Source organism: Cygnus atratus, chromosome 5, assembly GCF_013377495.2.
Source record: "Cygnus atratus isolate AKBS03 ecotype Queensland, Australia chromosome 5, CAtr_DNAZoo_HiC_assembly, whole genome shotgun sequence".
Lineage (NCBI taxonomy): Eukaryota > Metazoa > Chordata > Aves > Anseriformes > Anatidae > Cygnus > Cygnus atratus.
In genome coordinates this window covers 29,094,408-29,109,008 of record NC_066366.1, presented here as the reverse complement: position 1 = coordinate 29,109,008, position 14,601 = coordinate 29,094,408, and the positions used below count along the sequence as shown (strand labels likewise).

Below are 14,601 nucleotides of genomic sequence, written 5' to 3'. Positions count from 1 at the left end.
TTAAAGAAACATTTGTCAACAGCTGAGGCCGGGCATGCAGGGTGCAGGGAGGAGCTGGCAGGTTTGCCTGCAGACTAGAAAAACAACCCCCCCAGATTTAGAAGCTGTGAGTCCTGCAGCAGGCTGCGGTGACGGTGGGGGGCTGCTTGCAGGCACGGCTTCAGAACCCCTGAAAAGATCTGTGTGCTCCTTTGGCTTGCCATAGGCCGTGGGATTTAGTACAAGTTTTTGCTTCAGGTGAATTTAAGGCACTGATGGCATATGTTCGTAACACCTGAGCTGTGCTGCAAACCAAGGGAGCAGTGTCTCTGCAGTGCAAGCTTCTGTCTCTGAGATTTTTAGGAGGATGCCAAGGCTGCTGTGCAGGGGATGGCCTGAGCCCACAGGAGATGAGGCTAATTAGGAGATTGCTAGTGGCAGACAGAAGTCCCAAGCTCCCCAGATATCAGCTTAGGGTGTTATGGAAACCTCCTCCGAGCAGTTTGGATGGCTTCCTTTGTTACTTCTTCAGGTCCAGGAGGACTGGAAATAAGTTGAGCACGGCCTCCTTCACAGTAATTTCATTGCTTTAATTCAGTAGCTGCCTAATTTGATCAGAACCTCAGGAACCAAATAATCTGTATTAAAATAATATAACTTTCTCCCGCTGTTGTGATCCGGCCTGATTGCTTTTGGCAGCTGTTACCGGATGACGTGGTCGCCAGCTAAGGAAAGTTGCACTCCGGCAACAGAGAAAAGCTTCCTCTCTGTCCGTGACGGGGGAGGTCTCTGGGGTGCCAGCCCCCCGCCACCCTCCTTGCCGGGGTGCCCGTGGGGTGCACGGCGGGCACTTGGTTGGGGTCTGGGCTCAGCCGGCACGCACGCTGGGGTGTCACTCAGCAGCCATCACGCCTAATAAGCGGGGAGAGAAGTGACATTCTCATTTAGTCTGTGTCATGTTAGATTTAGGTTACATGGAAGCGCAGGAATCTTTGTGAAAATGGCTTGGTTGAGAGTTTCGGTGCAATCTGTCGGTCCTCTCCCTCCCGGAGCATCTTCAGTGCTCCTCTGCCGCTGCTGTGGTGTTTGCCCTTGTGTGCTGTGGCCCCCACTCCCCATCTCTTTGCAGAAGCCCTGGGAGCCTGCATGCACTGTCAGCGGATAAATGGGCCCAAGTGCCAACCCATCCCTTGGCTGAGCAGCCCTTCCTTCAGAGCAGGTTGGGAGCCTGGCTGCGCCCACCCCTTGCAGAGCCATCCCTGGGAGAGCCTTTGGCGCAGGTTCGGCTCTGCCTTTTGTACTCACCAAACTTCCACCAGGCCCCAAGGCAGACTTGCAAGGCTGTAAACCTGAAAGCTTTCCTTTGCGAAATGCCCGGTGCCAGCTGTTGGGGCTGCAGAGAACTGGAGCAGTTCAGGGTGGCTGTGGGGTGACTGGAGAGTCACACCTGGTAGTTTTTTTACCTTCTCTGAAGCATAATCTTTTGTGTTGGCACTGGCACTGACTTCCCTCTATACTCTTTATATAGCGAAATATTTGATACTAGTTGTCCCTAGAAGCCTGGTACTTGGGCTCAGGATGTTCAGATCCTTAAAGGTATGAGGAATTATCAAAACATTAGCTACATATATACCCTCACTTCCACATATTCAGTCAAATCAAGGGAAATATTTATAAATATGTTTCTTTGTGCGTTGAAACTCATGGGCCCGCTCTCTGTATATATAGCTGCCTGGCCGATGTCCACTTTGCAATGGGAAGGCTGGGGAGCAGAGCTGTCGGGGACGGTCACATCAACATCGATCTTAGAGCAGAGCCAGCAGTGAAATAATGCACGACTCCCTGTCCTGTGGTTTAGCTGCGTGTTAGCCCTCCTCTCGTGGATGCACAGTTTCTCAGTTAGCATTAAGGACACTAGGGCATGTATACTGGGTGCATCACACCTCAAAAATAGCTTTCAGGGCTAAGCAAGCAGATTCCTCCCATTTTTAGAAAGCGGCACAGGCTGTGTGTGTGTGTGTTTCTTTAAAGGGCACATCAATATGCTAACCTCCAAAGCCAGCGTGTCTTTTAGCCAGCAGTCTTCCCCAGTTGTGACTGACGGATTGACAGCCCTCTGGAGAGAGGAGCTCATTCATGCTCAGTGTTTACTTTGTTTAGCTGGGATTATATTTTATTGAGCCACAACAAAAATCCCGTTTTAATTTCTTCCTAGCAGCGCAGTCCCCAGAAGGGGTGACCTTCATGCAGATCCAGGCCCACTCCAGAAACGGATGGATACGAGATAGCTCGAGGGGTGCGAAATGGCCTTCAGAGAAGTCTTTCATGAATACATTGCTGGTTTTAATCCAATTTATTCAGCAAGTGACAGGGAATACAAACCAGCCCATAGCTGCTTGGTAGTCTTGCAGCATTTCCTAGGTGATAGGGATCTACCTCTCTAGCAGTGTTACGGGGCCTTGCCGTTGCCTGCTTCAGCACAAAAGCTGTGGAAACGGGCTTTATCTACCTCTGATTTATGTTGTGTCCAGTGGGCCACAGGCAATGTCCAGCTCCCGGTTCCCTGAAGGGACTTGAGCAAGCAAGCATTCAGGTAGTACCTGCAAGGGGCAGTGCATGGTGTGGAAACTGCTCTGTTTTCCCCTTTCCTGAGGGAGAAATAACAGGAAGAGGGGATATGTTTACAGCATTTTCAGCCCAATAAACTGCCTGTCATGTGGAGATATGAAAGCACTTTGCAGATAACTGCAGAAGAAGTCCCAGGGTGTCCCTGCAGGAGCACATCATTCTCATGCGGGTGAGCACGGCAGGGACATGCCCAAGGCAAGGGGTGGGACTGTGACCAGGAGCTGCTGGCCCCCTCATCTGCCCCACCTTAGTGCTGAACTGCCTCTGAATGAGGCAGAACAACTGGGAGCATGGAGGGATTTAACCAAAAACCTTTCCTCACTTCCCACAGGGAAGCGTTGGGTCTAGCACTGGGTATGGGCTGTGGCCATTGCTACAGGCTGGGCAAATGTGGGCTGCATTGCCCTTCCTGCCATCCTGCCCTTGCTCTACCAGCCCTGCTGCTCTCCCTTGCTGGCAGCATCTCCTGATGAGCATCCTGGCACGAGGAGCAGGTACCTGCATGCAGTACCTGGTGCACAAGCCCCAGCTGGCATCGCCTGAGCAGCCTGCACGTCTCCTGTAGCCTGGGTGGGCTGTTATCACCTGATGGTCACACAGACCTGCACTCCAGTGCAGGCAGGGTTTAGGGGACCCCACTACCCCCATCTTCCCCTTTCCAGGGATGAGGTGACGGCACCCCAGGAGGCCCTGGTGAGCTCCTGTTCCTGCCGGGCATACCCAGACCTCATCAGGTTTAACTGGGGTTGACAGCTGGGAGTCCAGGGTGCAAAGAAGAGCAGGTGCTGGTGCTGATACAAACAGAAATCATGCTAGTTAATAATTAAACTGCAGTTTGGCAGTGCTCACCTTGGTAGACTTGACCTTCCAAATTACACCTGTCTCTCCTGTCCACCCTCCTCCTGTGCTTTCTTTGTCCCAGCCCTTGGTGGTCTCTGTAGGCGGGCACACCTGGGCGATGTGTGACATACCTCACCGGTCCCTGCTTCCTGGAGGAGCCCTCACGACCCCATCTCTACACTTGTTTCCTCAGGAGGAAGGGCATGCTCCATGTTTTTGGCAGAGGCAGCAGCCTCCTGCAGTGCTGCTAGGTAAGGGGCTCCCCTGAAAGGCAGAAGCATCCGTCTAAGTATCAAATCAGTGAGGAATCAGACCCCTGTTGCCCTGGGTGAATGTTCTGGCCACTAGATGTTTGTACAGGACAGGTTTGTGAGCTCTCCTCTAGCACATCAGACTTTTTGGGAGGCTTCGTGCTGAGGACAGCTGGTCTGCAACCTCTCAGCAGTCCCAGATGAGAGGGACGCCTCTGACTTCTCACAGGGGCCGGGGACCTGCACTGAGCACAGTGTGGGAGACCTCCCTCCTTCCTGCTGGCACTGGACCACAGCTACTGAAGAATATTTGGTCCTGTCGATGTTTGGGCCCATACCTTGGCCCTGTTTAGTCTGCTAGTAAGGCTGTAACCATGAGGCAAGGGCTTGGGACCTCGATGTCCCCTTCCTTGAGGTGTGTTCTGCCGCTGGGACGTTGTAACAGTTTATTCCCTTTCAGCAGCTGGGTCTCTGCACATGGGGCTCAACTCAGTCCTCAGCATCCCATGGGAACAGACAGACTCCACAGGTTCAGGTTGTATCTCCCATTAGGGTAAAAAGACTCAGGTTAAGCATTTTCAAAATCACCTTTGAAGTTTGTTAGGTTTCTGTACTTAGCATAACAAGTTGCACATTTACAAGTATTTCCACTTTTTAATGAGTCATGCAGGAATCACCTCCTTTTTACATTATTTGTAAGCTTCCTCTTTTAACATTTCTGTGAGCTACCCAGTTGGACGTGCTGCCTATGCCTGTTCCCCTGCTGTTTGCTTGCACCTAACGTTTGAAAGGCTCAGCTTTGGAGCGGTATTCAATTAACTGCCCCCACAGGAGATCTTGACGTGCCTTCTTGGGTGACCATGCCTCCTCTCTGTGCCCCAGTTTGCTGTATTCACCACAGAGAAGCTGCGTGGTGACAGCAGAGCCTCTATTACTCAGGTCTCCATGGGCACGCTGTCAGCAGGCCGCAGGTCCATCGCCGGTCAGCTCATCCCTTCACCTAAAGTGGCCTCGGGCTTGAAGGTGCCTCTGGTGGCACTTCTGCTGACAAGGCGTCCTCTGAATAGTGCACATCCCACAGCCCTTCAGTGCTGTGGTAGTAGGCACAGCCACCTTTACTTCTGATTTCTAGATGGTCTCCCTGCAGTGGCTGCACCAAACGCTTGCACTGTGCCCGGCCCAGGGATCACCAAAGCTCTCTGTCCACTGCTGGACATGGACCTGTCCATTCACTCTCTTCTAAGAGCTGCCTGGCAAGCACTTGCCATTTTCGTCAAATCAGTAGGTGATCTGCAAGTGGCTTGTGGAGGCAACAAAGCCACCTGCCAGCAGCTGAAGTCCTGCCACCAGCCATGGACACACGCAGCCCTGCAGCCCGGGGCCTGGCACGCAGTCAGAAGAGACCGAGCAGGTCCTCCTCAGAGGAGGGTTTCAGATCTCACACTGCTCTGCCTGGCACAGGCACATCAAACAGCATGAGTGTGGTGATAGGTTCTGAGATAAATCTGTGTTTGATGCTGCTCCCTACAGGGAGGAGAGTGTATTCTGCAGTGTGGGCACTTACGGACGTGTCTGAAGATGGCTAATATTTGCACGAGACTCCGTGTTGTCTTACCACGTCAAAGGCTTTTGTCCAATCAGTTAAAGTGGGGACTGAGACTTTGCTGTAGTACTTCTCCTGTGATTGTTAAGCTGGGGAAATTCAGTCTGAGATTCCCAGTTTTCAGGCAGCTCTGACTGACTTTCTGTGCCGTGCGACTGCAGCTGGTGGGCAATAGCCCATAGGGCCGTGCTGGCAGCTGCGACCTGTAGTTTTGCAGTTGAAGGTACTTCCCGGGGACGGTTGTAGTGAGCCAGATTGTCACTGAGTCCAGGCTTTGCAGCCCTGCTGGGGTGGCTGCTGTGCTCCTTCCTCAAAGCAGTGTCAGCAGATGTCAGCACATGCTGGGCTCTCTGCCACACTGGGCCCCTGCAGAGCTGGGGGTGCCTCCTTCCTGAGCAGCAGACTGTGGGGGGGCTCAGGTGGGGTGAGACAAGGACATGCTGTGGCAACTGATGTTAAATGCCTAAGTGAATATAAGTAGTTGGAGTTTTTTCCTCAGCGATCATCAGTCCATGCCTCCAAACATAACATAAGGCAGAACATTTTGTCCAGGTTCACCTCCAGCTCAGCTGCCTCCTTCCCTCTGTGGCTGCTTGGCCTTCTCCTGCAGTCATCCTCCGCCCCTCTGCCGTCCTGCCTTGCTCCAGTTGCTCTGCTCCTCTGTCTCTGTCAGGATTCATAAACTTTTGGGGATTCCCAAATCCACTGTAGGTGGTGGTGGTGGTAGGCAGTGATGGTTTTGATGTACTTCATTGATTTCAAATGATGGATGTAGTTGTTTCTGCCTCTGTGATGGGATATAGTAATGCCACCTGACACAGGAGTTCTTATATATTTTATAAACTCCGCAAGTCCTGCAAGGCTTACAGTCCCTGCAATCAATCTAGCAGGGCTGATGAAGAGAAGGCAGAGTTTATAACTAGATTCCACTGGGAGGTTATAATTTGTTCTGTCTGATTTTTGGTGAGATCTTCTTGACTCCACACGGGATTAATCATATCTGAGGCATTACCTGGGGTGTTTGTAAACTCTATAGGAAGTCTCGGGCAACATCTGGCCCACTGCTCAGGCAGAACAAGATGCTGTTCTGTTGTGGTACCTCCCCAGGTTTTGCAGCTCCTACAGCAGCTCAGCTGGGCGGTGTGCTGCAGCCTGTACGCCCCCAGTGGTCAGGCACAGGCAAGCCAGAGGAACCCAGCTTTTCTTGAGATGCTAAAGCAGCCCCTGACGCGTGCCTATGCTTGGTTGTGTGGGTGGGAGAGGACACCCTTCCCCCTGGCTGTGTTTCTTCATCCTGTTTGGGCAACCAGCACTTCCCCAGACTTCTTGCTGTGTTTGCTGGGGCATCATCTGATGTTGTCCCAGAGTGCTGTGCCTCATGGGCAGTCCCAGGGTGGCACCTGCTGACCTGGGACACTTAACTTTCCTCCAGCAGAAACTAAGCATCCAGTACTGTGAAAGCAAAAATCCACTTGGCTCCTGACTTACTTCATGTTCATTTTTCCAAGTGAATGTGTACATATACATGTGTACGTGTGTGCGTGTGCGGTTGTGACTGTGTCTCTCTGAGGGTTAGCTCGAGCACTGAGCGGCACAGAGTGCCAACAGTGATTTTCTAATCAGAGGGGAATAAAAAGCTTCTCTCTCTTGTTCGTTCAAGCCAGGAAGCATGCCAGGATGTTAAAATTGTCTTAAAGGCTGCATGTGCCAAATGGCAGGGTGCGTGGTACCTCACTCTCACCAAAGATGTAGCAGGGGTGATGGGAGGGCCTATGTCATCCAAGAGCACCAATGCAGGCTGAGGAAATGTGTGTGTTTTTAAAAATAAGACCACGATATATATGTTCTTGGTGACTAACCGATACGCAGAAATCTTGGGCCTTTATTTCTGTGGCCCAGCACCCCACACTGTCCCCCAAGTCCTTGCGTGAGCTTAGCGAGCTGCACAGGGGCTGCAGAAGGCCCCAGGCCCCTGCGGCGTCCTGGTGCTCGAGGGCGGCTGGCTGCATCTTAGTGTTGACCTTGCTTTTGCAGAGGTGGCTGAGAGGAAGCTGACAGTTGAAGAGGAGGAAGCCAAGAGGATTGCAGAGATGGGCAAACCAATCCTTGGTGAACATCCCAAACTAGAAGTCATCATTGAGGAGTCCTATGAGTTCAAGGTCAGTGGTTGTCCCAGGGGTCTTCCAGGAGGGGACAGCTGCGTGGCAGAGAAGAGTAGCCCTGGAGAGCAGGACTGAGGAGGCAGAGGGTGGCCACATGTACAGGGAAAAGGCTGCTGGAAGAGGAAAAGGAGTGTGCAATGCAATGGAGTGGATGTAGCTGCTGGTAGGCAGAGGTGAAAGGAGGAAGACAAGGGAGCACAAGCAGATGCCAGCATGCAGGAGAGGGCAGGAGCAAAGATGTCCCTAGTGAGGCAGGGGTGAGGGAAGAAGGAGCTTTGTTTGGAGTAAGGGGTGGCAAACAAGCAGACTCTGGTGAAGTATGGGTCACGTGTGGGAGAGGTATGGGTGGGCCCAACTCCAGGCATGGAGCTGGCTGGTAGGGTAGTGCCTGTGGCACCTCCATAGTTTGGGAAGGGACCACCTTGCGCACGAGCTGGTGGTTTAATTGTTGTTCATCTTTATTCCCGCAACAGAGCACCGTGGACAAGCTGATTAAGAAGACAAACCTGGCTTTGGTTGTAGGGACACATTCCTGGAGGGACCAGTTTATGGAGGCCATTACCGTCAGTGCAGGTGAGGGGGAGACCAGCAAACCCACGCCAGCATCCCCAGCCCTGGATGAGCTGTGTCTGGGCTCAGCAGACAGCATCTGCCTCGTCAGGGATGCCCGGCTGTTGGGTTTGTGGTGTTCTCTCACCAGTGGCTAGAAGGGCTTCCTTTGAAGTGAAAGAAGAGATGCAGGGTATTCGCTTTCCTTCCCTCTAGCAACTAAGAGAAACTGCTCCTGTGGAAACAGTGTCTCCATCCTTGGAGCAATGTTTTTTCCCAGGACAGCCTCCTTCTTCCTCCATCTCTCCCTTTTCCTTGCTATCTGCCCCACACTCCCTACCTACTTTCTCTTTCCCCATCATCCTCTATCCACACAAAGACCAGCAGTGCTTCCAGCCTCTGGGCTGACCTGCCCTACCAGGCTAAGGAGGGACCCCTCCAAGGGGCTGCTGCCAATACCCTCACACAGATGTGAAGCTTCTTGCGGGGGCCGTGCTGGCAATCAACCCTTGCTCTGGAGCAGGGGCAGGTGGCCACGTAGATGCTCCATCACACGAGACAGACCTCTTCTTCCACATTGCTTGCAGCGGGTGATGAAGACGAGGATGAGTCGGGTGAGGAGCGCCTGCCGTCCTGCTTCGACTACGTGATGCACTTCCTGACCGTCTTCTGGAAGGTGCTGTTTGCCTGCGTGCCCCCCACCGAGTACTGCAACGGCTGGGCCTGCTTCGTCGTCTCCATCCTCATCATCGGCATGCTCACAGCCGTCATCGGCGACCTCGCCTCCCACTTTGGCTGCACCATCGGCCTCAAGGACTCGGTGACCGCCGTCGTGTTTGTAGCCTTCGGCACCTCCGTACCAGGTGGGGAGGCCATGGGGAGGGAGAGGGAGGTCCAGAGAGAGTCGGGATCCATGTCCCAGCTCAGGTGGCACTCCTGAGCGTCTCTTGTTCCTCAGGAAGGGGGGATTGCCCATTTCTGCCCTTGGACCCCAGTGATTCTTCCTTCCCTCCTTGCCCTGCAGACACGTTTGCCAGCAAAGCCGCGGCCATCCAGGACGTGTACGCCGACGCCTCCATCAGCAATGTCACGGGCAGCAACGCCGTCAACGTCTTCCTGGGCATCGGGCTGGCGTGGTCAGTGGCGGCCATCTACTGGGCATCGCAGGGGCAGGAGTTCCAGGTGTCGGCCGGCACCCTGGCCTTCTCTGTCACCCTCTTCACCATCTTCGCCTTCATCTGCATCAGTGTCCTCCTCTACCGCCGGCGGCCCCACCTCGGAGGGGAGCTGGGCGGCCCCCGGGGCTGCAAACTGGCCACGACGTTGCTCTTCGTCAGCCTGTGGCTGCTGTACATCCTCTTCGCCACCCTGGAGGCCTATTGCTACATCAAGGGGTTTTAGGCGGTGGGGGGACGGTGCCGCCAGGGGAGGGACCCCCTCCTCCGTTACCTCACGGGACACCGGCCCTCGAAGCACGGTTTCACCAGGAGGGACGGCTGTCAGTCCGCTGCCCGGACAGTCGGACAGCTGGGTGCCGGGATGGGCAAAACCCTCACAGAACAAAAACAAAACAAAATAAAAATCCACAAAAAAACACCGAAAATGATACAAAAGAAAAAAAAAAAGCGACAATGGCAGGCGTTTAAATAAAACAAAACAAAGTAAACCCAGCCACTGACCCCAGTCAATGAGGTTATGAAGTCTCAGCCATCTCTAACGGCCTCCTCTCCTGCAGGTTCTTGTTCCCAGTCTCCTGAGCACCCCTCCACCATAAGGAGACGCTTTCTTGTTTTTACTGTTTGGGAATTGCAGAAGTCTGATCAGGAATTTTATTTTTATTTTTATTTTTATTTTCTTTTGCTTATTGCTTCTTGGTTTGGGGGGGGCACATAGCTTGATATATATATATTTTTTTTTTTACTACTTAAACAGAAAAATGTTACAAGTTTAAAATCTAAAGCTTCAAGCTGCCGTCAGTGCTGGAATTGAACATGTATTTTTTGAAGCCACAGAAGACTGACACCGTCAAAGAACTTTTTCACTCTCACCCATTTCCTCCCCCACCTCCTTCCATTTCTTTCTTTTTTAAGAGCATCACAAGACTGATATATTTTTAATACAAACACACACATACACGTACACACACACACACACGAGTTCCGTGATGAAGGCTGGAGCATGTAGCATCTCAATCACCTGCCTGGGCTAAAAAAACAAAGGAGGAAAAAAAAAAACAAAAAAACAACCCAACCCTCTAATACAATACGTATCGTGTATATTTTGACTATGGCATTTCTCTTTGTACAATTAACTTTGGGCTTGTTGTACTGCAGGGAGATAAAATTATGTTCATTTACAAATGGTAAGGAAATAAACAGCTGCACAGAACTAGCCTGCCGGGGGGCTGGGGAAGCTGGCACAGGCTCCCCGATGATGGTGCAGTGGTCCTCCTCCCGGAGGTGGGAGTGGATCCCTGTGATAACGTGCTTGCTCTGGCCTACCTGTGAGAGCAGAAAGCAGGGAAAGAGTGAGAGCAGAGAGCAGGGAAATAAAGGCAGGAGGACGACAGGGAAGCCCAAAAAGAGTGCTGGTATTGTCCCGCACAGCCGGCCTGAGCTGTGTCACGGCTGCTGTTTCACTCAGCTGCCATCCCGATGCTCGCAGTGCCTGCGTCTCACGAGCAGCCGTCGGTCCGTGGAAAGGTACGGGCTTCAGACCTGCCGCCCGCCCCAGGAGTCCTGCATCACCTCCAGCACATCCTTGGAAAAACAGACAGGCAAAAGGGCACCCTTTTCATTTGAAGTGCATTTCTTTTTAAGGAACACAAACAAAAGCAAACAAACAAGTATGTCATGAATTACATCAATGGCTGCAAATTGAAATGTTGGGTTGGTAATAAAATTAAATAAAACCTATACCTATATCTATATAAACAGTGCTATCTATAAATATATTTCTTAACTGAGAGTCCTGGAAGGGGATGTTAAAGCCTTGCTCTTTTTAAAGTGTTTCCAAGAGGAAGATAATTTTTTTTTTCTACCAAGAAACAGGTGCTGTAAAGGGAAGCATTTTCCTCTTAAATTTCCCTAGCACAAGCCAAACCCAGGCAGTCAGCACGTAAAAGAGGAGCTGGCAAAGGGTCCATCCCAACCTCCTGGGGGGGCTTTCTGCTGCCCCAAGGAGCAGGGAGATGGTGTCTGTAGATGAGGAAAAATGCAATGGGAACAGGGTTATCAAGGACAAAGAACAGACATAACATTATAGCAAGTGAATAGATGAGAGTGACAATGGTCCTTAAAACACAGAAAAAATATTTATTTTCATACAAAATGTTTATCAAATATCTCTCTGTGTAAAGTGTATAAATGTAAGGCAGAGAATAAGGATCCTTCTTACAGGGACAGCAGGAGCTTTGCTTGCAGAAGCTCTGTGGGTGAAAGCCCTGGGGTTTGAAGCTGACGAACACCCAGCCTTCTGCCTCCCTGCCCTCCCTTTGCTGTGGCTTTTGGGGAAGGGCACGAAAAAAAAAGGGCAAGAAATCCCGAGGCCAGGTTCCAGCTGAGTTTGCCAATCTTTCCGGCCTTTGGCTGTGCCAGCAGCCACCAAGAGCAGCTTCTGTCTATGTCAGTCGCTGCTGCTGCTCACCCGGGCTGGGACCCCAGAGCACAGATGTGTGACACGAAGGAAAAGTTTAAAGCCCCCAAAATGATCTCTGGGCTTGGGGGTGTGTGTTTAAGGTGCAGCTCTCAAGGAGATTGTGTTATCATTGCTGTTTTTAATTTGGACATGTCAAGTCTGTTCAGTTCTTATTTTAACCATACCAGTTTGCCCATTCCCGGCTAAAACCCGGGCACAGGGAGCTGCAATGCTGTTATTCTGTTGCTTGTGCTGTATCGGTCGTGTGCTTTTCATCTGCTGCTTTCTTAGGCTCACTTTGTGGGGGGGGCAGGGGGACGAGTGTCTGCAATTGCCAATTGCACGGTGACTTTGGTGCCCTCGATGCACTGTGGAGATCTGCGCCACGCTGACAACTTCAGTGGAGTGTCTCTTTATTTTATTTTCCTTTTTTTTTTTTTTACTTCATTAAAAAATATGCAAGCTAAAAAAAATATGGTGCCTTTGGGGATTTGTTTTTGCTGAGGCTTTTATGTTTTATTTTTGGGCTGTGTGCTTGCTCGTGCTGCATCTGGGCAGGTGCCTGGACGCCGGGTTGTTGTGCTGGGAGGGCCCAGCAGCTGCTTTGCAGAGGGGTGCTTCTGCTGCTCCGTTATCCTTGCTGCTGCTCCTTCCTCTCTGCTTCTCCTGGCAGCTTCCCATCGCAGCCTGCAATAAAACCCGCTCTCCTCTCTCGACAGCCCTTTCATCTTTGCCACATGCTTTTACCTTTCAGCTACAGGGTGCTGGGGAGATGGGGGTGAGGGCACCCCTCGGTGCAATGCAGCAGGTGCTCGTCACCTCCCCGCAGCCTGCCTGGGGGCTCTTCCCATGCTCCGCGTAGCATTCCCGGGATAACTCCTGGCACACTGGGAGCAATACACAGTTCAGAATGAAATGGCTATTAGAGCTGTTGAGCAAAGGTTTTAAGCCAGGGAGGAGGGCGTTCATAGCTCTCAGATCGGGCTTTGTTACCTTTTCAGTAATTACTGTTTTGTTGGTGTCATCAGAGCTTTTCTGGACAAGCACAAATTAAACACAAAAATACTCTGTGATACACGTTTCCTCTGCTCCCACAGCGGTGGCTGCTGGATGGCTTTGTAAGCCACTTGTCCCTGGTGTTGGAGGGGACCCCCCTCCCTCCCAAAGCAGCAACACTGCCTCACCTCACAGCACCAGCTGCAGGAGAAGCCCCCCTCAGCTCCCTGTGCCACCATGGGCTTCAAGAACCTCCCTGCCCCACTACTGCGGGGGGGGGGGGGGGGGGGGGAACGGGACCTCCCCACATGCCTTCCCCAGCAGATTTGCTTTAGAAAGGCATTTTGGAAGCCATCCAGAGCTGCAGTACCTGGACACTGGTGAGATAAAGCGTAGGTAACAAGGCCTTTGAGGAATCTTTCCTCCTTGGAGATCTTCAAAACCCACCTGGACGTGGGGCCGGGGCACCCTGCTCTGGGTGCGCTCATATCATTTACAGGAATTGCTTTTTTTAGAGAGGGTGGGAAGCTTTTTTGGGTTAATTCTGTTTGGGAATGGTCACAGCCATGATCTTGGTGTGAGAACCACCCGCACAAATGGGAGCAGCAGTTGCTCAGCCCCGGCAACAAGCAGAAATGCACTTGTCACCAAGAATAAACTTTGGAGTATTATATGGAAAAAAAAATGTTTTTAATGACCGACCATTGTCATCGTGTGTGTGTGCCAGAGGCAGCCAGATTGTTAACAGTAGTGTTATTTGTGGCTTGCCTCCATAGGGGGTGGGGACGAAGGGCCTCACAGTATTTAAATGAGATATTTACAATATCTAGATAATTAGCACCATGAGTAAATGGCTCACCAAAATTAACACCATGTGTAGATTTACCATTTACCCCCTTACCCTCTGGATGAGTTCACCAGATGTTCCTCCTGCACCTACATATGAGGATATGCCAATGTCCCAGAGTGCCACTGCTGTTGCCAGATGTAGCTGTGGCTAAAGGAAAAATCGTGACCTGCCTACTAGTTGTTGCTGGGGGTGCACTCAGAATTTGGGTCAGTTTGAAGAATACAATATAAAGTAACACAGATCTAGGAAGTTGAAAGTGGTATGACATCTAGGCGAATTAAAGAATAAACCATCCGAACAAGATTTTTTTTTTTTTTTAGGGTCTACATTGTGAAGCTATAAATACATTCTTGGGATGGTCTTTCTGGTGTCTCAGAAAATAGCCTTGTGTTACAGAAAAGCTGGTCCCATTTTGTACACCTTGGGTGTGTGCAAATGTTGTATGATAAAATCTCAACAAAAGCTCAAATGAAGCCCTCAGAAGGTCACCATGACACCTCCTTGGCACTATGGCATGCTGTAGAGACCACCTCCACCACCATCATTGCTCAATAAGCTTTTTAAAAGGTAGAAAAAGAAGTTCTGTCGCCTCCTCACCTTCAATAGCAACTTGCATTGGAAATAACTGCAAACCTAAAGATTTTTCTTTTGCCCTGATCATTTTGTTTTCCTTCTTATTTACAGTGGCATAGAAAATCATCGATCACTATCATTGATCACTATATAAGAGCATTTCATATATGAGAAAGCCCTTCAGCTTTTCCCCCTTCTCCTCTTTCATCTTCTGAGCAATCTTCTCTGTTGGATTGCTGCCTGCTGTGTTCTCGTTTTGTGTTTGCACATTCACTCCAGCATCCTCACAGCAGGTCACTGCATGCTTATCTGCCAAAACTCATCCTGTTGACTTGGACCGTTCCTTCAATTTATCAAGCATTCTGGTCCTACCCTTCATAGGTAGCTCCCAACCCCTCCCAGTTGCCTACTACCCGGAAATTTTATATCAAAGCAATTTCCTAAAGCTGCTGACAAAAATACTGACTAGACCGGGACTGTGGATGGGCACTGAAAAGACTTCCCCAGGAAGCGCTCTGACTTTGACACTGAACT

General features: G+C 51.0%; 1 protein-coding gene across 1 annotated transcript in view; it reads left to right on the top strand.

The window, feature by feature from the left end:
• The window catches only part of SLC8A3 (solute carrier family 8 member A3), an 80,205-nt gene extending 70,792 nt beyond the window's left edge, over positions 1-9,413 (top strand). The window contains 4 exon segments of the mRNA XM_035539622.1: positions 7,336-7,460; positions 7,937-8,036; positions 8,600-8,875; positions 9,037-9,413. Of these exon segments, the coding sequence (XP_035395515.1) occupies positions 7,336-7,460; positions 7,937-8,036; positions 8,600-8,875; positions 9,037-9,413 (878 nt within the window).
• The last annotated feature ends 5,188 nt before the right edge of the window (positions 9,414-14,601 follow it).